Source organism: Stegostoma tigrinum, chromosome 12, assembly GCF_030684315.1.
Source record: "Stegostoma tigrinum isolate sSteTig4 chromosome 12, sSteTig4.hap1, whole genome shotgun sequence".
Classification (NCBI taxonomy): Eukaryota; Metazoa; Chordata; class Chondrichthyes; order Orectolobiformes; family Stegostomatidae; genus Stegostoma; species Stegostoma tigrinum.
In genome coordinates, this window is record NC_081365.1 from 12,909,415 (window position 1) to 12,931,457 (window position 22,043).

The 22,043-nt window shown below is 41.1% G+C and overlaps 1 protein-coding gene across 4 annotated transcripts in view; it reads right to left on the bottom strand.

Annotated features, from left to right (window-relative positions):
• The window catches only part of LOC125457121 (amyloid-beta precursor protein-like), a 163,806-nt gene that overhangs the window by 70,352 nt on the left and 71,411 nt on the right, over window positions 1-22,043 (bottom strand). For all 4 annotated transcript variants that reach the window (XM_048540886.2, XM_048540889.2, XM_048540888.2 and 1 more), the window contains exon 4: window positions 293-405. In XM_048540886.2, the coding sequence (XP_048396843.1) occupies window positions 293-405 (113 nt within the window). The remainder of the gene's footprint in view (window positions 1-292; window positions 406-22,043) is intronic.

Genomic DNA, 22,043 nt, shown 5'->3' on the forward strand with positions numbered 1-22,043 from the left:
CTTATTATTAGTTCCCACAAATAAACTGAGCATTAAAAGCAGTTTATCAAGCAATGACAGAAGCCAAGGGAATGGAGAAAGATTCTTTCCTCAATAAGAATAGAAAAACAATGCCAAGTATTTCGGCACCGTCGACCTGATTGCTCTGCCAAAATATCATACCCATCACAAATACATGCATTGTAGGTGAGAAACTATATCCTGAATGATCAGCTAACGAAAGGACAAGGAACTTCAAACCACTAGTTTGCACAGAACTATTTGCTTAGTCACTTCCAGCAAAATACTGTACCTCTTTTGCCACAGTGTGCCAATACAGATGGCTCTCACAGGTGTCCATCTTCTCCCGATGTAGAAACTTGCATTTATCTGGGACAAGGAGGGCATCACTGACAAATTCACCAACTGTGTTGGGAGAAAAGCTTCAGTATCAGAACAACAGATCAGAACACATGTCTTCCAAATTAGCCTAGCATTGTGCCATACAACTTAGAAGCTCAATATCAAACAACAACGTACCAAACTGTAATCACAAATCTAGCTTTCAAGCTCCAAAATGTGCGTAAGTGAAATATAGCTACAGCTTACACAGAATAAGTTAATTCTATTACATAAGAATATGTATTAGTCCAATTTGTGCCTACTAAGATCATGCGTTGAAAGATTGAGAGTCACAATTTGAAGTTTGAAAGTAGGTTCAACAGTGAACTAGTCAAAATACAAAGAAGTTAGAATCTTCTAAAGAGTGATTAGCCACACATCTGTTTGTTCTCTCCAGCATCTTTTTTCAAAATATTCAACTGCGGGTATTGATGCTGGAACATTGACCAAGTCCAGATAAACGATGTGGTTCCTGACAGCAGGTACAAACATAAGCTTAGGCTAGCAATTAAAATATTGACCTGATCAATGAAGTTGCTAGTCAGGCACCTCAGAAAAATCTACGCAACCTTCTTATTAAACTGGTATTCAAATTCTGGCAATAATAAATTTGATCATAATTGGCTATTTATTCTCGAGAACTGAAATGTCCTTTCAATTGTTTCGGGAAGATAACAACACTCCAAATAATCTCACTTCATTGCTCAGATCTGAAGTTGGTGAAAAATTTGTTTCAAATTTATATTCCATTTCATACTTGAACATTTAGTGTACACAGAAAAAATAGTAAGGCATACATCACTGAATCCCTTCAGTGTGGAAACGGACCCTTCGGCCCAACAAGTCCACACCGACCCTCAGAGCATCCCACCCAGATCCATTCCCCTATAAACGCACCTAAACTACACATCCCTGAACAGTATGGGCAATTTAGCATGGCTAACCACCTAGCCTGCAGATCTTTGGACTGTGGGAGGAAAGCAGACACTGGGAGGAAACCAGACACCCAGAGGAAACCCTCGCAGACACGGGGAGAACGTGCATGCTCCACACAGACAGTCGCCGGAGGATGGAATCGAACCTGGGTCCCTGGCACTGTGAGCCAGTGTGCTGCCCTAAGCTGAAGCTGATTATTTCAAGACATCATTAACATCATCTCAATGGGTTAAAATACAGGGATTGTTAGGAACACCCCAAGGCAGATTTGAGATGGCTTTGTTTCTTTTATTGAATGTTGATAGTTTATGTTTCTGCAGTGTAATGAATCTCATGCTGGGTTAAGTACATCCCACCCTTTTAAAAGAGATACCCAAGGAAAACAGAAGAGTGGATTGAGGAGCTATGACTATTTTAAGTAGGGGGGAGAATAAAAAAAAGAGAGGGATCAGTTACCATGTCCGTTGACTATTAGTGATCATTGCTAGAAAAACAAACCTGGAATGGCAAGATGTCAAAAATCAGACCGGACAGCGATACCTCTTGAAACACCAACGAGGACACTGTCGTCAGAAAAACTGTGATAAAGACTACATGGGCAAAACAGGGTTTGAGTACCTGTGTAATTGTCCATAACGAGTAATATCCATTGGAAGTAGAAAATATCCATTTAAAAAGGGAAGCACCAGCAAACCTGCTCTGTGAACTGTGACAACTAATCTGCTCAAATTTGTACATGCGTTGTAGTCAAATGACCACTAACTATAGACCAAAAGGTTGGGTGAAAACTTTGAAAACCATAGAAAGTCACAAAAACAAGGCTGGAAGTATACTTTTAAAAAAAAACCCTAAAACTAATGACTTGCTGCTTTGTTCTCTTAGTCCAACCAGAAAAAGCTACATGAATTTGCACCAAAGCAATATAGGGGCATTTTTAGGTCACGATTGGTTGTTGGGTGGTATGGAATTCAATTGTCAGCTGGAGGAATAACATACACTTGTCATCAAAAAAAATCAAAATAACATTAATGCAGTTAAGCATGACTTAAAGCAGCTGTCAGATTTATGTACAATGTTTATGCAAGTCTTTCAAGACAGGATAAAACGGCTTGATTTGTCAAGTTTCATTTTTCAGAACAGACATAACAGTATTTAAATAAGATTCTGGTAGGATTCACATGTGCAAACTATAGATTTAAATTAATTGGAGAAAGATTAGAAGGAAGTTGAAGAGTATTCCTTTTTACCCAGAGGTTTTAGAAAGTTGGTAAGGGCAGAAACCCAAATCCCATTCAATAAATAATTTTGTAAATTATACATGTGATCCACAGCCCTGTAAACTATTGCAACTTGAGAAGCAAAAAGATGAGATTGGGTGTGATTACTCTTTTCCATTTGCATAGATTTTATTGACTGAATTGCTTCCTTCTGTGCCTTAAATCTCCGATTCCACAAAGTACAATTTAGCTCATGATTAATTCTCAACTGTAGCTTTGACTTATCCTAATAATATGCTGGGAATATACTGAAAAAATACTTCTTGACCTTTATTTCCGCTTATCATTACTCTGACAATTAAGTAATAGGGAATTATAGAAAATTATTTGAAGATTGTATGCTGTCACAATACTATGGCTTTAGCAGGTATATTTGTCCATTTTTTTTTAATGGAGAGGTTGAGACAGAGGTAACAGACGGTTTACCCCAAGCCCAAAATGTAAATAGTTTGAGGCCTACGGTTTTTTTAAAAAAAGTTAGAACAACAGAAGCAGCATGAAGTGGTGGAGTCAAGCTCCCACAGAACCAGAATTTAACTTCTAGTAACTGCTAGGGTTTGGAAGCTGCAAAAGTCACTCCCTGCTATAGAAGGATGCTTGAATTCTCTCTCTCTCGTATACAGTTTTCTATTGATGTTCCTTTCTCCTGGACTGCAGAATTGCAGATGAGATAATTTATTTTACTGACTTTGCCTTTACCAAGCGTGTGTTTACAGGATGTTACTATATTGGTGCAGTTGCTGTTTGGTCATTAGATAATATATTATTCTGTACGTTTTCCACTAGAGTTAAGTTATTCTAATTCATCTTTCTTCTTTTTGGATTTTAACTATAATGTAAGAATAAAGTGTGTTTTCCTTCAAGGCTGGTAGTCTGACCAAGTGAATCACATCTGGAACATAGCACCTGATACTTGCCTTTAAACATAAGAAAAAGTTGGTGTCTGTGCTAAATTCTTAATATTTTGTGAGGCGTTGGTCTGGTCTATAACGTTGCATTATAGCAGAATAAAACAATAGTCCCAATAATCAGCCAGCATTAGAAGTGATCTACCAAGTTTTTTTTGTGGGAGCAAGAAACCCCTGCCATCAATATATTTTTCTTTGGCAAACGGTGGGTCCAAATAAAAGATATTGAACAAAGGTTTTGTATTTCAAATGGGCAATGGATACAGTCGTAGACAAAAAGTAATTACTTGGAAATCTTTGGTGATTGAGAAACAGTAGCCCCCTTGCCTCCTTCCAAATGAGAGACCATCTTCCATGAGTTGACAGAGTGATAAGATGCGAAGACGTGCCACTTAGTTTTATGGTATCTACAAATCTCTCATGCTATCAGGAAGATGTTGAAAGACAGATGTAACATAAAAAAAAATTCACTTTTCTAAATTTGCAGGAGACCATTTCAATTAAACTTGCCTAGGCGTGCATAGCAAGAGTTGGTCTGGTCACCTGTTCTGTGCATTGACATCTAATCACATAGACTTTGAGATGTACAGCACAGAAACAGACTCTTTAGTCCAACTCATACATGCTGACCAGATAACCTAAACTAATCTAGTCCCATTTGTCAGCATTTGGCTCATATCCTTTTAAAAACTTGCTATTCATTTGCATGTCCAGATGCTTTTTAGAAGTTGTAATTGTACCAGCCTCCACCATTTCCACTGGCATCTCATTCCATATAGACACTAGCGTCTGCACGAGAAAGGTGTTCCTTAGGTGCCTTTTAAAATCTTAAAACTATGCCCTCTCGTTTTAGACTCCCCTACCATGGGGAAAAGACCTTTGCTATTCACCCTATCCATGCCCCTTAAGATTTTATAAACCTGTAAGGTCACCCCATAGCCTCAGACACTTGGGAAAACAGACCCAGCCTATTCAGCCTCTCCCTATTGCTCAAACCGTTGGAAATCTTTTTTGCACCCTTTCAAGTTTAACAGTATTTTTCCTCTCCCAGGGAGACCAGGATTGAATGTAGTATTCCAAATGTGGCCTAACCAAAGTCCTATACAGCCAGGTAAAGAGTCAGACAAGACATGACATGCCTATGAACAAGCTTTTAAATTTTCTCTACATTCTTCTCACAACATATATTTCCACCTGGTTTTATGTCATCTGCAAACTTGGAAATATTACATTTGGTAACAACATCAAAACCACTTGTGTAGATTATCAACAGTTGGGCTGAAGCACTGATCCTTGTGCTACACCACTATTCAGCCTACTAACCTGAAAATGACCCAGTTATTCTTACTTTGTTCGCTTTTCATCAACTAATCCTCAATCCATGCCAGTAGATTACCTCCATGTGCTGTGTTTGAACTTTGTTTACTAACATATCTGGGATCTTATCAAATGCCTTCTGAAAATTCAAATGCTTCACATCACTTGTTCTTCATTGCTATTCTAGTAACATCCTTAAAAAAACGACTCAATGTGTCTCAAAATTTCCCTTTCGTTAATACATGTTGATTCTGCCCAATCAGATCATTGCATTATAAGTGACCAAGTATTAATTTTGTTTTAATAATAGATCCTTGTATGTTCCCTACTACTGACATCACACTGATATGACAAGTTCTTAAATTTTGTTCTCTGCGTTTTCTTAAATAATCATAGATCATCATCACCATAGAATCCCTACGGTGTGCAAACAGGCCCTTCGGCCCAACAAGTCCACACCGACCTTCAGCGCTTCCCACCCAGACCCATCCCCTGTATCCCACCTAGTCTGCACATACCTCATTACTATGGGCAACTTTCTACGGCCAATCCACCTAGCCTGCAGGAAACTGGAGCATGCGGAGGACACCCACGCAGGCACTGGGAGAATGTACAAACTCTACACAGACAGTCACCCGAGGGTGGAATTAAACCCAGATCCCGGGTGCTGTGAGGCAGCAGTGCTAGCCACTGAGCCACCGTGCTGCCACAAATGAGGCTATCTTTTCAATTCTCAAGCTGTAGGAACCATTCCAAAATCTACTAAATTTGAAAGATGATCAATCTATCCATAACCTTCGTGACCATTCCTTTCAACACTGCGGGACGTGGATTATAAGTACAGGGATTCTGTCAATTTTTATTCCCACCAAATAAAACATTGGAAAAATTAAACTAATTTCTTTTTGTCCATCATTACCACAAATTCCTTGGATCTCTTTTTCTGGATATTTTCACTATCTTCCTCCATGAAGGCTGGAATAAAATTTGTTTCTCTTTCACTTTCCAGTTATAAATTCTCCTGTCTATGCTTGCAACTGACGAATTTAGGGTTAAACGGCATCATTTGCAAACTTGATGGAAAATTCCATCATACTACAGTCATTCTTACCTAAAATGTCTGCAACAAAATTAATTAACTGTTTCCTATTGCATAATTATGTAAAATAGTCTGCTCCTTGGTTTGTTCCTCAATGTAATGCGCTAAAAAAACCATCTCGCACACAAGTAAGGATCTTGTCCTCCACAAAATTGTAGTGTATTAGATTTATCCAGCTCAAATGTACATTGAAGTCACTTATAATGATGTTATACTTGTTACTTGCATCGGATTTCCCATATCCAACATTAATGGTTAAATAAAAAGAAAGTAGTGGTAATGTTACTGCATGTAAAAATGGCACAGCAATTATCATAGGGGATTTTAATCTACATATTGATTGGTCAAACCAGGTCAGTCATGGCAGCCTTGAGGAAGGGTTCATAGAATGCGTCTGTATTAATTTCCTTGAATGAAATGTGATGGAGCCTACAAGACAGCAAGCTATCCTAGATCTAATCCTGTGTAATGATACAGGAATAATTAATGATCTCACAGTTAGGGATCCTCTCGGAAGGAACGATCACAGTATGGTTGAATTTAAAATACAGATGGAGCATGAGAAGGTAAAATCCAGCACCAATGTCCTGTGTTTAAACAAAGAAGACTATGATGGGATGAGGGAGGAGTTAGGTAAGGTAAAATGGGAGCAAAAATTTTATGGTGGGTCAATTGAGGAACAGTGGAGGACTTTCAAAACGATTTTTCACAGTGCTCAGCAGAAGTACATTCCAGTGATAAGGAAGAACCGTAGGAAAAAAAGTCGTCACTCATGGATGTCTAAGAAAATAAACGACAGTATCAGATGTTAAAAAAATACAAAAAAAATGCAAAGATTAGTGGGAAACAAGTAGACTGGGAAATCTTTAAAGACCAACAGAAAACAACAAAAAAAGTTAAAGAAAAGAAAGATATATTAGGAGAGTAAACTAGCTCAAAATATAAAAACAGGCAGCAAAAGTTTCTGTAAATTGCAAACGTGTGGAGAAGGTTAACACTGGTCCTTTAGAGGATGAGAAGGCCAATTTAATAGCTGGGAATGAGGAAATAGCTGAGGTATTAAACAGTTATTTTGTGTCGGCCTTCACAGTGAAAGACACAAATAACACACCGAAAACTGATGGCAAGAAGGTTATAGCAGGTGAGGATCTAGAAACTATCATTATCATGAGGAGGCAGTGCTAGGCAAGCTAATGGGGCTAAAGGTAGACAAGTCTCCTTGTCCTGATGAAATGCATCCCAGGGTACTAAAAGAGGTGATGGGGAAAATAGCAAATGCACTAGTAATTATGTACCAAAATTCACTGGACTCTGGGGTGGTTCCCACAGATCGGAAAATAGCCAACGTGATGTCACTGTTTCTAAACAAAAAAGGAAGTAGAAAAAACGCAGGTAACTATGGGTCAGTTAGCTTAACTTCGGTAGTAGGGACAATGCTTGAATCTATCATTAGGGAAGAAATAGCAAGACATTTAGATATAAATTCTCCCACTGGGAAAACCCAGCATGGGATCATGAAGGTAGGTCATGTTTAACTGATTTGGTGAAATTCTTTGAGGACATTACTTGCATGGTGGACAATAGGGAACCCGTGGGTGTGGTGTATCTGAATTTCCAGAAGGCTTTGACAAAGTGCCACACCAAGGGCTGCTACAATAAGATAAAGTTGCACGGTATTATAGGTAGTGTATTGGCATGGATGGCGGATTTGTTGACTAGTAGAAAGCAAAGAGTAGGGGTAAATGGGTGTTTTTCTCGTTGGCTATCAGTGGCTAGTGGTGTGCCTCAGGGATCAGTGTTGGGACCACAACTGTTTACAATTTACATAGATGATTTAGAGTTGGAGACTAACTGCGGTGTGTCAAAATTTGCAGATGACGCTAAGATGAGTGGCAGAGCAAAGTGTGCAAAAGACACCGGAAGTCTACAGAGGGACACAGATAGTATAATTGAGAGGGCAAAGGTCTGGCAGATGGTGTACAATGTTGATAAGAGTGAGGTCATCCATTTCGGTGGATGACCATCCATCCACAGCAAAATGGACTATGTTTTCAATGGTAAAAAAAATTGTAGCACACTGCTGTGCAGAGTGACTTGGGTGTCCTTGTGCATGAAATCGCTAAAAGTAGGATTGCAGGTGCAGCAGGTAATTAAAAAGGCAAATGGAATTTTGTCTGTCATTGCTAGAGGGGTGGAGTTTAAAAACAGGGAGGATATCCTGCAGCTGTATAGGGTTCTGGTGGGACCACACATTGAGTACCATGTGCAGTTTTGGTCTCCTTACTTGAGAAAGGATATATAGTACTGGAGGGGGCGGAGAGGAGATTCACTTGGTTGATTTCGGGGGCGTAGGCTCAAAATAAAGGGAAACAGATGTAGGACTGAGGTCAAGAGGAGCTTCTTTACCCAAAGGATTGTGAATCTGTGGAATTCCCTGCCCATTGAAGCGGTTGAAGCTATCTCGTTGAACGTGTTTAAGGCAAGGCTAGATACATTTTTGAACAGTAATTGAATTAGGGGTAAGAGAGGTAATAGGATCTGCAGATGCTGGAGAATCTGAGATAACAAGGTGTCAAGCTGGATGAACACAGCAGGCCAAGCAGCATCTTAAGGAGCAGGAAAGCTGACATTTCGGGGTCTAGGTCCAAAACGTCAGCTTTCCTGCTCCTGAGATGCTGCTTGGCCTGCTGTGTTCATCCAGATCTACATCTTGTTATCAAGAAATTAGAGGTTATGGTTTGCCAGTGGGTAAGTGGAACTGAGTCTCAAAAAGATCAGCCATAATCTTATTGAATGGCGGGTAGGCTCAAGGGGCCGGATGGCCTATTCCCGCTCCTAGTTCTTACATTTGATGGCCTATAAACAATTCTTAGTGGCTTCCTATGGTGTTCCTTAACTTCAACTTAACATTTAACTTTTTTTGATTGAAGGTCCTCTCTCTAATGTAGTGACACCATCACTTATCAGCCTTACCACGCCCTCTTCTTCTTTTAGTCAATCTTTATCAAGTATCAAATATCCTTGAACATTCAGTTCTCAGCCTTTGTCCATGTGCAGCCACATCTCTGCAATGGCAACCATTGTAACCATTTTCTTCTACTTGTGCAATCAAGTCACATAACTTGTCTATGCTATGTGCATTTAGTTAGAAAGCCTTCAATTCTGCGTTCATAATGTCATTCCATGTTTTGTCTCTCTTTGATGTTGGGATTTTCATATGAATTTACAACTTTGCCACTTCCCATAACCAGCTGCTTTTCCCCTATCTGAAGGACCTCATTCCCCTCATGGCAATTTAGACCCTACCCGAGAACACCAGTAAATATAACTACAAGGATATTAATCCCAGTCCCGCTATTGTATAACCAGTCAACTTGTACAGGTTCCACCTGCACCAGAAATCGAAAGCCTTTCCCCCAAGACATTATTCTATTAATTCACTCAATTTTCCAATTGCCTAGGATGTACCTACGAAGTCAGTGGAGGCTCAAAAGACAAATCTCTGTATCAACACAAATATCTTAAAAAAGGTCAGGCCTGTATTCTTGACAGTTTTAAACAAGGTGAAGTGATCTTATTAAAACTTACACACTTCTTACAGGACATGACAGGGCAGATATGGACAGGATCTTTTCCCTCAGTGGGTAGCATTCTCTGATGAATATCACTCTCAACAGTAGGAATAAGACAGCATCAAGGGATGGCTGCACTACCTACAAGATATCTTGTGCTGTTTGGCATTTATTTCCTTACTGGCTGCCTGCTCCTAAATCGGCAGCATGATCACTTCTCTAAACATACTATACTTGTAGCTTTCCGAAGCACAGTGACTTCAGCTGTCACTTGAATTGCAAAACCTGAACTCAAATTTCTTGAGCTGGTGCTATTTCCTACATGTGCATCTCTAGGCGAGTAGATTTAAATAGTAAATGGACCTCAATAACTGATAGCATTGCCAAAGGAACAGATAGAAGGTTAAACTTAAAAATAGAATGAGATGTCAGGAAATTGGAAGACAAGAATAATCTTAAGCACCGCCAAAAATAAGCAAAGTAAACACAAATAAAGGGCATACCAGAAATGATACATGGGTTCTGTGCAGTACTACATATCACATTGTTCCCATGGGAACAATCAGTTCAATTAGGATTTCCTGTAGCTTCTGCTTTCTTTGAATCATCTCCTGGATATAAAGGAAGCCTTGTTGTTCTCACTCAAATGGCCTTCTTTAACAACGAGACAGCAATGAAGCCAAAAATTCTGTACAGTGGTTCGAATTTAGTTGCAGACATATACTTGTATCGTGTAAAATGGATGTAACGTTCAATCAAAGACAGTCAATTCACATAAGGGGGTGGGGAAAGCTGGTTCTGTAAGCATTGCAACTCCATGGCAGCTCAATCAAGTGGCCATCGATTGCATGGAGACAAATAGTGGAGGCGTTTAGGAAAGGAGTTCTAGGTAACAAGTGAAGTTGTGGATAGATAGATTAGTGCAGAAGGCAATTCATACTCTTGCCTTTGTTGGTCAGTGCACCAAGTATACAAGTAGGGAGGTCATGTTGCGGCTGTACAGGACATTGGTTAGGCCACTTTTGGAATACTGCATTCAGTTTAGATGTCCCTTCTCTTGGAAGGATATTACAAAACTTGAAAGGGTTCAGAAAAGATTTACAAGATAGTTGCCAGGGTTGGAAGGTTTGAGCTATAGGGAGAGGTTGAGTAGGTTGGGGCTAATTTCCCTAGAGTGCCAAAGAATGAGGGGGGAACTTACAGAAGTTTAGAAAATAATGAGGGGCATGGGTACCTGAATAGCAAGGGTTTTAAGGGATATGGGCCCAATGCTGGCCAATGGGACTAGATTATCGTCGAATATCTTCTGGTCAGCGTGGATGAGTTGGACTGAAGGATCTGTTTGTGTTCTATACAATTCTATGACTGTATCTGGATGTTCAAAGATATGCTAGCTAATGCTTATTGTGGGGATGGGTGACGGAAATGTGCAAAAGTCAGAGAATGAGCAAAGCATCGATAAAGGAGTCAGATTTAGAATGAAGAAGTGGCAAGGTGATAGCCAAAAGATGAAGGCACGAGATCACGAAAAGATGACCGGTTTAAACTGGAGGTACTCAGGGATTAGGACCCATTGTTGCTCAGTAATAATAGGGATGATAAATGAGCAGGCTCTGATGTGTAATCGGATTTGAGTTTCAAAGTAGAAAGGACAACATTTTCTACACTTTCATCTGTTAAAGATGTTTGTACAATTTCATAAAATTTGTAATTTAGTGACTTTTAAATTTAAAGATCCTTTATAATACCATGCACTTGGAGTTTCTGCTTTTGTTAATCTAAACAAAAAGTTAGTACACAGGTACAGCATCCAATTAGTAAAACTAATGGTCTGTTACCACTTGCTACAGAATCGCAATTTGAGAGTATGAAAGACATGAGGTTGAATGTGTCAAAAAGTAGTATCCACTGCACTGAAATTCATTCCCAGCCGGAAACAAGTAACCAGACTGCAACAGTTTTTTTTAAATTAAATTCAATTTTAAACTAATTGGGAAAATTCAGAAAACAGTGGCTGAAAGAGCCTTTGATGAGGACTCGTCTACTGAGGTGGTATGGGCTGAGGTTGCCGAGGAAGGTTTATCGACTGAGTCAGTATGGGTAGAAGTTAGGAACAGCAAGGGAGCAGTCACCTCACTGAGGGTTTTCTACAGACCTCCAAATAACAGTAGGGAGATCAAAGAACTCATAGGCTGGCAGATTGTTGAAAAGTGCAAACGTAGCAGGGTTGTTGTTATGGGTGACTTCAACTTTCCCAATATTGATTGGAACCTCCTTAGTGCAGATGGTTTGGATGGAGCCGTTTTTGTCAGGTGTGTTCAGGAGGGTTTCCTTACTCAGTATGTGGACAGGCCGACGAGGGGAGAAGCCATTTTGGATTTGGTGCTCGGCAATGAGCCAGGACAGGTGTCAAATCTCGTGGTGGCAGAACACTTTGGCGACAGCGACCACAGAAGCCTCACATTTACCATAGCCATGGAAAGGGAAAGGAACAGTTACCAGGGGAAGATATTTAACTGGGGTAAAGGAAACTATGACGCTATCAGACAGGAGTTGGGAAGTACAGATTGGGAGCACTTGTTCCACAGAAAGGGCGCAGCAGACATGTGGAGGCTGTTTAAGGAGCAGTTGTTGCGAGTGATATATAAATTTGTTCCTCTGAGACAGTTAAGAAGGGGTAAGAGCAAGGAGCCTTGGATGACAGGTACAGAGGTGCTTCTTGTCGAAAAGAAAAAGGCAGCGTACGTAAGGTGGAGGAAGCAAGGGTCTAGCACAGCTTTAAAGGATTACAGGCTTGCTCAGAAGGAGCTCAAAAGTGGACTGAGGGGGGCCAGGAGGGGGCACGAAAAAGGCTTGGGAGGAAGGATTAGGGAGAACCCGAAGGCATTTTACTCATACGTGAGGAATAAGAGAATGATCAGGGAGAAGGTAGGGCCGATCAGGGATAGCGTAGGGAACTTGTGCGTGGAGTCTGAGCAGATAGGGGAAGCCCTAAATGAGTTTTTTGCTTTGGTTTTCACTAAGGAAAGGGACCTTGTTATGAATGAGAACTTTGAGGAGCACGAAAACAGGCTTGAACAGATCAAGACTGAGGAAGTTGATGTGCTGGAAATTTTGGCAAACATTGAGATTGTTAAGTCCCCAGGGCCAGACTAGATTTATCCTAGGTTGCTCCAGGAAGCGAGAAAGGAGGTTGCTAAGCCGCTGGCGAAGATCTTTGCTTCCTCACTCTCCACGGGAGTTGTACCGGAAGATTGGAGGGAGGCAAGTGTTGTTCTGCTTTTCAAGAAAGGGAATAGAGAAATCCCTGGAAATTATAGACCATTCAGTCTTACGTCTGTGGTCAGCAAGGTTTTGGAAAGAATTCTGAGGGATAGGATTTATGACTATTTGGAAAAGCATAGTGTGATTAAAGGGAGTCAGCATGGCTTTGAGGGGGGCAGGTCATGCCTTACAAATCTTATTGAGTTCTTTGAGGAAGTCACGAGACAGGTTGACAAGAGTCGAGCAGTGGATGTGGTGTACATGGACTTCAGCAAGGCATTTGATAAGGATCCCCACAGCAGGTTCATTCATAAAGTCGGGAGGTATGGGATACAGGGTGATTTGGCTGTCTGGATTCAGAATTGGTTGGCTGACAGGAGGCAGAGAATGGTTGTAGATTGTAAGTATTCTGCCTGGAGGTCAGTGCTGAGTGGTGTCCTGCAGGGCTCTGTTCTTGGGCCTTTGCTCTTTGTAGTTTTTATAAATGACTTGGATGAGGAGGATGAGGGGGTGGGTTAGTATGTTTGCTGATGACACAAAGGTTGGAGGTGCCATTGATAGTATCGAGGGCTATTGCAGGCTTCAGCGAGACATTGGTAGAACGCAGAGCTGGGCTGAGAAATGGCAGATGGAGTTCAACCTGGATAAATGCGAAGTGATGCATTTTGGAAGGTCAAACTTAAACGCTGAATATAGGATTAAAGGCAGGATTCTCGACAGTGTGGAGGAACAGCGGGATCTTGGTGTTCAAGTGCATCGCTCCCTCAAAGTTGCCACCCAGACGGATAAGGTTGTTAAGAAAGCATATGGTGTTTTGGCTTTCATTAACAGGGGATCGAGTTTAAGAGCCGCGAGGTTATGCTGCAGCTCTACAAAACCCTGGTGAGACCACAATTGGAATATTGTGTCCAGTTCTGGTCGCCCTATTATAGGAAAGATGTGGAGGCTTTGGAGAGGGTGCAAAGGAGGTTTACCAGGATGCTGCCTGGACTGGAGGGCTTGTCTTATGAGCAGAGGTTGACTGAGCTCAGACTTTTCTCTCTGGAGAGAAGGAGGAAGAGAGGTGACCTGAGCGAGGTATGGATAGAGTCGATAGCCAGAGACTTTTCCCCAGGGCAGGATTGGCTGCCAAGAGGGGTCATAGATTTAAGGTGTTAGGAGGAAGGTATAGAGGAGATGTCAGAGGGAGGTTCTTCACCCAGAGAGTTGAGAGCGCATGGAATAGTTTGCCAGTGGTAGTCGTGGAAGCGGAGTCATTAGTGACATTTAAGCGACTGCTGGACATGCACATGGACAGCAGTGAATTGAGGGGAATGTAGAGTAGGTTATTTCATTTTTGGATTAGGATTAATCCACGGCACAACATCATGGGCCGAAGGGCTTGTACTGTGGTGTACTTTTCTATGTTCTAAATGGTCAGACATTTAAATAAACAGAGGACACCCTCACCTTCAATGAAGGAAAATATAAGGGCTTGAAACAATGTTTAGCTAGTCAAGTGATGATCATCAAGTTTCTCCTGACAAAGCTAGATTTTTAGGCAATTTCACAGATTCCACACGGTAAGACGGCAGAAAGGTGGCTAGATTGTCAGCTTCAGATCCAAAAATAAGTTGTAGGGCATTTGTCAGAATGCCACCTGATCCACAGCACCAGATTCCAGGAATGCAAAAACATCTCAAACAATAATTGAGAATTAGTAAGAACAGCTGATGCTGGAGTCAGAGACAACACAGTTTGGAGCTGGATGAATACAGCAGGCCAGGCAGCATCAGAGGAGCAGAAAAAGGTGGCGTCTCAGGTCAGGACTCTTCTTCAGTAATGGCAGGGTGGAAGGAAGCTCAGAAATGAATGAATGAATAAATAAGTAAATAAATGGAGAGGAAGGGTGGGGCTGGGGAAGGTAGGTGGGATGATGATAGGTGAATGCAGGTAGGCAGTGGTGGGGATTGGTCAGTGAAAGACAGAGAAGATGGGCAGGTTGTGTTAGGTCAAGGTGAGGGGGGGGGGGGAAGATGAGAGGGAGGGTTGGTCATGGGAAGAGGCTGGGGTGGGGAAATTTTCAAACTGGTAAAATCCACATTTAGGCCATTGGGCTGTAGGCTCCCCAGGAGGAATGAGGTTCTGCTCCTCCAGTTTGCAGTGGCGTCATTGTGACACTGCAGGCGGCCAAGGATTGGCTTGTCACACAGGTAGTGGGAGGGGGAATTGAAATGGTTTGTGGTTGGGAAGGTATTGTCGTTTGTCGCGAATGGAGTGCACGTGCTCTATAAAGTTGTCTCCGAGCCTCTGTGTGGTCTCACTGATGTCGACGAGGCCACATTGGGAGCACTGGATTCAACAGACTACGTTGACGGGTGTGAGGCTCTCCCTAATGTGGAAGGTTTGCTGGTGCCTTGAATGGAGTTGAGGGGGGAGGTGTCAGGGCAGGTGTAGCACTTTTTGTGGTTGCATGAAAAGGTGCTGGGGGTGGTGAGGCTAATGGGAGGGTGGAGTGGACAGGGCAGTCATGGAGAGAGCAGTCCCCATGAAAGGCAGATAGGGGTTTTATAACCACTGTGCTATACCTTGCAAACAATAACTGGTGAGTTTTGGTCCATTGTTTGTGGTGGTGGCCAAATTTCACTTAGGTACAGTAGGGGAAAAGTTACATCATTGGACGAGTAATCCATTAATTAACCAGAAATACAGTTCAAATCTCCTGACAACTGCTTGGGCACTTAAATAATTTAATTCTATTCAGTCATAGTCACCAGAAGTTATGGTCTGTGTTCAATTATATTGAACCCATTGAATTGGTTTATAATCCAATAATACAGCCTAATTAAACATCTCCATGTACAGTTAGCAGCAACCAGACCCACATCTATGAACACATACACACACACACACACACACACACGTTGATTACAACAATCCTGATAATATAGCTTTCCATGTTCCTTCTCAACTGACCAACTAACATATCTTGTTCAAAGTTTGATCCTCTGGTATAAACGCAGCTTATTCACATGCCTAGGCTATTTGTTCCATTTTCAGGATTAAGTCCTTTTTATTGTGCTTGCTTCATCAAACGTTTCAGGGCTGTTTTTCTCTCCTTACTGCCAAATCAAAAAACTAGTCTGCTTGTACATAAATTTGACATGCCTCCCCTCATGTTTATTCTGTGTTCTGCAGCAGCAGGACAATGGTAGAACAGGCTGGAACCGGACACCATCCCAATTAGTTTTCAACTCTACAAAAACTAAAACCAGAGTTTAACTTAAAACAAATTTCTAAGACCAGAAGCAAAAATAAATTGCTCGAGTAGCTCAACAAGTCTGGCAGTATCTGTGGAAAAAAAAACAGTTAACGTTTTGAGTCCAGCATGACTCTTCTATTTATTAGAAAATATACAGGGATAGGAAGAAGCCATTCAGCCACATGAAGCTGTCCAGTCAAGTAACATCTTGCAAAAAAGGCAAGGCTTTTCTCAAGGCATAAGGATCATCATTGTTGTTCACAGCACTTCCTCAAAGGCAAAGGATGGACATTAAAAGCTAGTTTTACTGATGGTATGACAACAGACGAATAAATAATAGAATAATCAAGAATCATACCAAATGCAATATTTGAGAAAGGAAATGAGACGCAAAGAGACTGTCTGCAAGCAGAATGGCAGTTAACATTAAAAGGAAATCAAAAATCTTCTACCAAAACAAATTGCAATCAGGCAGTAAAAGTTGAAGTCGGTCCTCTTAGAGACAAAGAAATTGGTGTATACTTAGAGATGCAGGGCAAGGCTAGAATATTTACATTGCTTTGTATTAGTTTACACTAAGGAAGTGAATGTTGACAGAATATGACAAGTAGTGGAAATGGCAAACAGATAGTATGAAAATTAATCGTCAGTCTTTCCGATACATCACTCCTATAAACAGAGCTCATAAGTTACGCGTGTTCAGAGAGCTTGCACTGGACGTTTCTAAAGGAAGTGGAGACAGACTGACTAGCCATAAATTTTCAATTTCCACTGCATATGGTGGAGGGGATTGTAAGGTGACAACTTTGTCTGCCCCACAGACAGTCAACACAGTCTTGATGGTCAAATGGCCTCCTGTGCTGTGATGGTTCTGTGGAATTAACGGAGAGACATCTTTTGAAGGGCTGGGACTACAGTGCACGCAAAACAAAATACCTACAGATGCTGGAGGACAATCTTCCAGTCCCAAAGTATTACTACTGAGTTTCTTGTACCCCTGTTTCACTTACACTTGTGCACTACAATGGGAGTACTGAAGTCTACTGGATAAATTTTTTTGGGGAGTTGACGACAGGGGGAGTAGGTGTGGAGCAAGCAAGCACTATACGAGAATTAATTTCAACTTGTCATCGAAGCATAATAATATCCTTCTACTTCCCAATGTCTAACCTGGGTGAAACAATTATTTGAATGACATTTTTGACGAAGAACTGTCTCTGCCTGTGTTTCTCCCCCAATCTCATATGACCAGCAACTCAGCTTTAATTTGAAGGCATTTCACAACCCCAGCAGCCCTAATAATAACTATGTGTCAGGGGTCAAGAGTACAGGCAGGCTGAGAAATGACAGTTGTGGAGCAGGCAGAATCAGGTCAATCTTTTCATAACATGGGGCATGTGACATTCCCACTGCAAGCATTTCTTTCTGTGACACAATTGAGAGTCACACCTTTTGTCAACATTTAAGACTGAAGCTGCATAAGTAAACATTACAAATCGCTGTTACCAAGTTAGCGAAGACTTTAGCTTGCCAAGGTAGAAGTGGAATGTATTGTATCTACAAAACTAAGTGAAATCACCTCCTCTCACCCATGCTCCTGCAAGAATGTGATCCCTTACACCCAATTCCTTTGTCTCCACCACATCTGCTCCCAAGATAGAGCATTCCACTCCCAGGCATTCCAGATATCCTCCTACTTCAAGGACTGCAACTTTCCCACTCTGTTGATTGAAAATGCCCTCAACTTCTTCTCCTGCATTTCCCATGCTTCTGCCCTCAAACCCCCACATACCCCAAAAGAAGGACAGAGTCCCCCAGTCCTCACATACAATTCCACCAACCTCGAGCGCATTGTCTTCCGCCACCTGCAATCCAAGCCTACCACTAAAGAGATATTTCCCTCCCCACCTCTATCTGCCTTTTTACAGGTGCTACACCTGCCCCTACACATCCCCTCTCACCTTCATCTCGGGCCCAAGATAAACTTTCCACATTCGACAGGGGTTCACCTGTACATTCTCCAACCTGATCGTCTGTTCTGTGGAAGAGTCACCAGACTCGAAATGATAACTTTGACTTTTTCTTCACAGATGCTGCCCGACCTGCTGAGCTTTCTCAGCAACTTCTATTTTTATTCCTGGTTTACAGCATCTGCAGATCTTCCTGTTTTCACTTGGTCCACTGTATCCTTTGCTCCTGATGTGGCCTCCTCTATAATGGGTGAAACCAAGCGTGGCGACGGATTCGCAGAGCATCTGCACTCTGTACACTATAACCAACACCACCTTCCTGTTGCCAACCATTTTAACTTCCTCTCTCACTCCCATATGACATGTCCATCCTGGGTCTCCTACAGTGCCACAATGATGCCACACACAAACTGGAGGAACAACACCTCATATTCCATCTCGGAAGCCTACAGCCTAATGGCCTGATCATAGAATTCATCAATTTCAACATCTCCCCACACCCAGCCCCATCTCATGTCCAACCCTCCTGTACTCCCCGACTTCTTAACCTGACAACTTCAACATCATCTTTCCTACCTATCTGCATCCCCCTTTCCATTGGCCAATCCACACCACCCCTACCTGCATTCACCTATCACTGTGCCACTTACCTTCCCCCAGCTCCCTTCCCCGTCCCCAGTCCTGAAGGGTCCGGACCTGAAGCATTGTCTCTTCTGCCCCTCTAATGCTGCCTGACCTGCTGTGTTCCTCCAGCTCCATATTGTATTGACTCTTACACCAGCATTTGCAGTTCTTGCTATCCCCACAACTACAAGTGACTTCTCTGACAGAAACTTAAATCAAATATTCATTCCAAAGAATTTTAGTTTTGGAAATAAGGCAATGCAGAATGATTTTTATCATTAACAAAAGGACATACATCAGGAGTTAGTGACATTGCTCTCATTTCTATTAACCTATAAATCTTGATTAGGAGTTTCCACTCAGTTGTACATTTTTTTAATGCAGAAAATTGCACAATGTTTAAATACAATTCTATCCAAAAGAAATATCAAATTTCATGATGTTTTGACAAATTTAAAAAAGTGTCAGACAACGGTTATACAACAGAAATAGGCAATTTTCACTCATCAAGACCCAGTAACAGACAATTTCAGCTAGGTGACTCGGCAACTTCTACCCATGAACGTGCAAATTTTCCAATGCCCTTTTAAAGCCATGATTGAATCTGCTTTCACCACACTGTCAGGTAATTCCTTTCAAAATCCAATCACTTTGTGCTTTAAAGGAATACCACAGAAATTTATCCATTCTAGCGCTGTAACTCCATTCAGGGGGTGAACAGCATTGTTGTTAATATTTACAGCTTCCTCTCTAACGCTCCCTAAGGCAAGCACAGTTGGATGGATGGCTGGTTTGCGACACAGATTAATACCATTAGCGTGGATTCAATGCCCACACTGCCTGAGTTTACCACCAAGGACTATCCTTCTCAACCTTGAGCTATGAGACATGGCAAACCTCAGGTTAAACCACCACCAGCTGTTTCTCTCTAATGAGGAAGCAACCCTATGGTCTGGTACGATTATGGCGACTTCACTGCAAAGCGCATTGGACAGACTAGCATTTCAGGCCAAACTCCTGAATTATCAAAGTTCATCATGATTTCCCTATTGTTTATAAATCCTAAGATTATATTTGCTTTAATAATCATCTTCACATCTGGCCTGCCAAACTTTTATTTCTGCAGATATACTCCAATCTCTTCTGCTCCTGCACACCTCAAGGATTTGTGAAAAATGTGAATAAATAAAACAAAACAAAGAACAAATCACTTCCCATGTTTCTGCATTAAATTTTCATTTCTTTCTGTTTAATTTGTTCTTGGGATGTGGGCATTGCTGGCTGGGCCAGCATTTATTGCCTGCCCCAATTACCCTGGTGGAGGTAGTTGCAAGCTGCTTTCTTGAGCAACTGTTGGCTCTGAACAGTCCTACAGTGTCCCACCCTCTCCTCCTGACTCTGCCCTCATGAAATCTTTTGCTGATATCATCACAGTTCATAATGTTATGTTGGAAGCCAGTCCAGTCACAACACTGGCCACATCCTAAAACTGAATGAACCACCATTGTAAAGTTCTGCAAATGTTTCCTCTTAAATTCACGCCAGTTATTTTGACACAAGATGATTGAAAGGAACATTAATAACAAATTTGAGTATAATTGTGTTTTAATTAAAACACAATGTTAATATTAGCAAACTAGAAAATAGTTTTATATACATAATCGTTCTCAGTTATTTAAAGTTTGGCGTCTCGTCAATAAGTATACTGATTAAAATGCTTCACTTTTTTTTGAGATGATCACATTCAGCTCTATTAAGCTGTACCAAATCACCAAAAGCAAATCAAGGAATGCTATTCAAAGCAAAAATATTTTAAACGTTATGATTCAAACTGAGTGGACTGGTTTGTAGCAAATTTCACATTCAGTGATAAGTAAACTTGGGTAAACCCCCACCTCACAGCTAGTGCAACTTGTGGCATAATGCTAATTTCTGTTGAAAGAGAGAAAACTATCCCCAGGCCGTCTCTACTTCTGAGGTTGTAGAAATCATTATTTCAATAGGATTGATCTTTCAACATCAGCAACGGGAAATATTTTACTGAATTTGGCTTATTAAAGAGCCCACATAAGTTTCACTTTGGGGAGGTCAGCCCAAGTTGATGCATTGCTCAACACTGTACTTACTTGTTAGCATGCAGCTGTTTTCTGAGCTGAATTTATGAGATTTTGTGCAAATGTGTGAGATACTGTGTATACTCTATTCTAAATTTACTCAATGTCATCTGTTGTTTATTGAATTGAAGGTAGTTCATCCCATTCCCCTATTTTCCATTTACACATTTCTCTGTCCAAAATACTTATCCCAAGTATATCATTTATCAACCTAACTAGATAGTTCATGGTAGGATATAGGTCACATTGGGAAGGTACTTGTATTTAGTTCTGATATGTTGAAAAATTAATTAGAAATTGTGCACGCCTAATTGGGTAAAAGGATTTCAAGACCTTATATCCCTGGCTGATTGAATGCACAGCAGCTGGAGGAATGCTCATTTTGCTTTTAGGATGTAGATTGTTTAAAAAAAATTTGAAACACAAGATTGAATGTTAGATTTTTCAACTATGCAACAGCTGCAAGTTTTTGGGAGGCTGACAACAGTCTGTATGTAATATTGAAACACTTCAAATTAGTAATGAGAGTAACCTGTTAGATATGGCAGTGATCATAGGAACTATCGATGCTGGAGTCCGAGATAACAAAGGGGTAGAGCTGGATGAGCACAGCAGGCCAAGCAGGATCAGAAGAGCAGGAAAGCTGATGTTTTGGGTCTGGGCCCTTCTTCAGAAAAATTGCAGTGGTTGGTTTCACTCTGGAATAATGCTAGTCTAGTATAACTATAAATTTTTTAACTCTCAAGATGCTTATTAGAGTTTGTACATTTTTAATTCATTCGTGGGCTGAAAACTTATTGTCCATCCCCAAATGCTCTTAAGGAGATTGGTAAACCACAGCGGTGAACCGCAGCAGTCATTGTGATTAAGGTTATTCATAGTGTGGTTTGGGAGTTCCAGCATTCTCAAGTGACCAATGGTGATGAAGGAACAAAGCAATAGTTTCAAGCCATGCCTATTTGGAGGGGATCCTGCACATGGAGATTCCTTCAAGTCTAGCTGGTGTAGAGACAGGAGCAGAGCTATCTGCTTCTTATGGCAAATGGGCTGCTTGTCAGGGACATTGATGAGAAGTGGAGAAAGGAGAAAGTTCTCAACTTCTTCTCCAATCTTACTGCTGACGAGCCTTAGGTAATTTCGAACTTACCTGTAGTAAAAATCATTGGTCAAAAACAGGCCTTGTTCAGGATTTGTTGTACTGACCAACTTTATAAATTGTAGACTAGCTTCATTGTATTAACTGCACTAATCACTTTATGTAACTAAAATAAGGCACTCAGTGGAACGATTGAGAAAAAGGAAAGCTGTTATGCAACCAAAAAATGCAACACAACCACTCT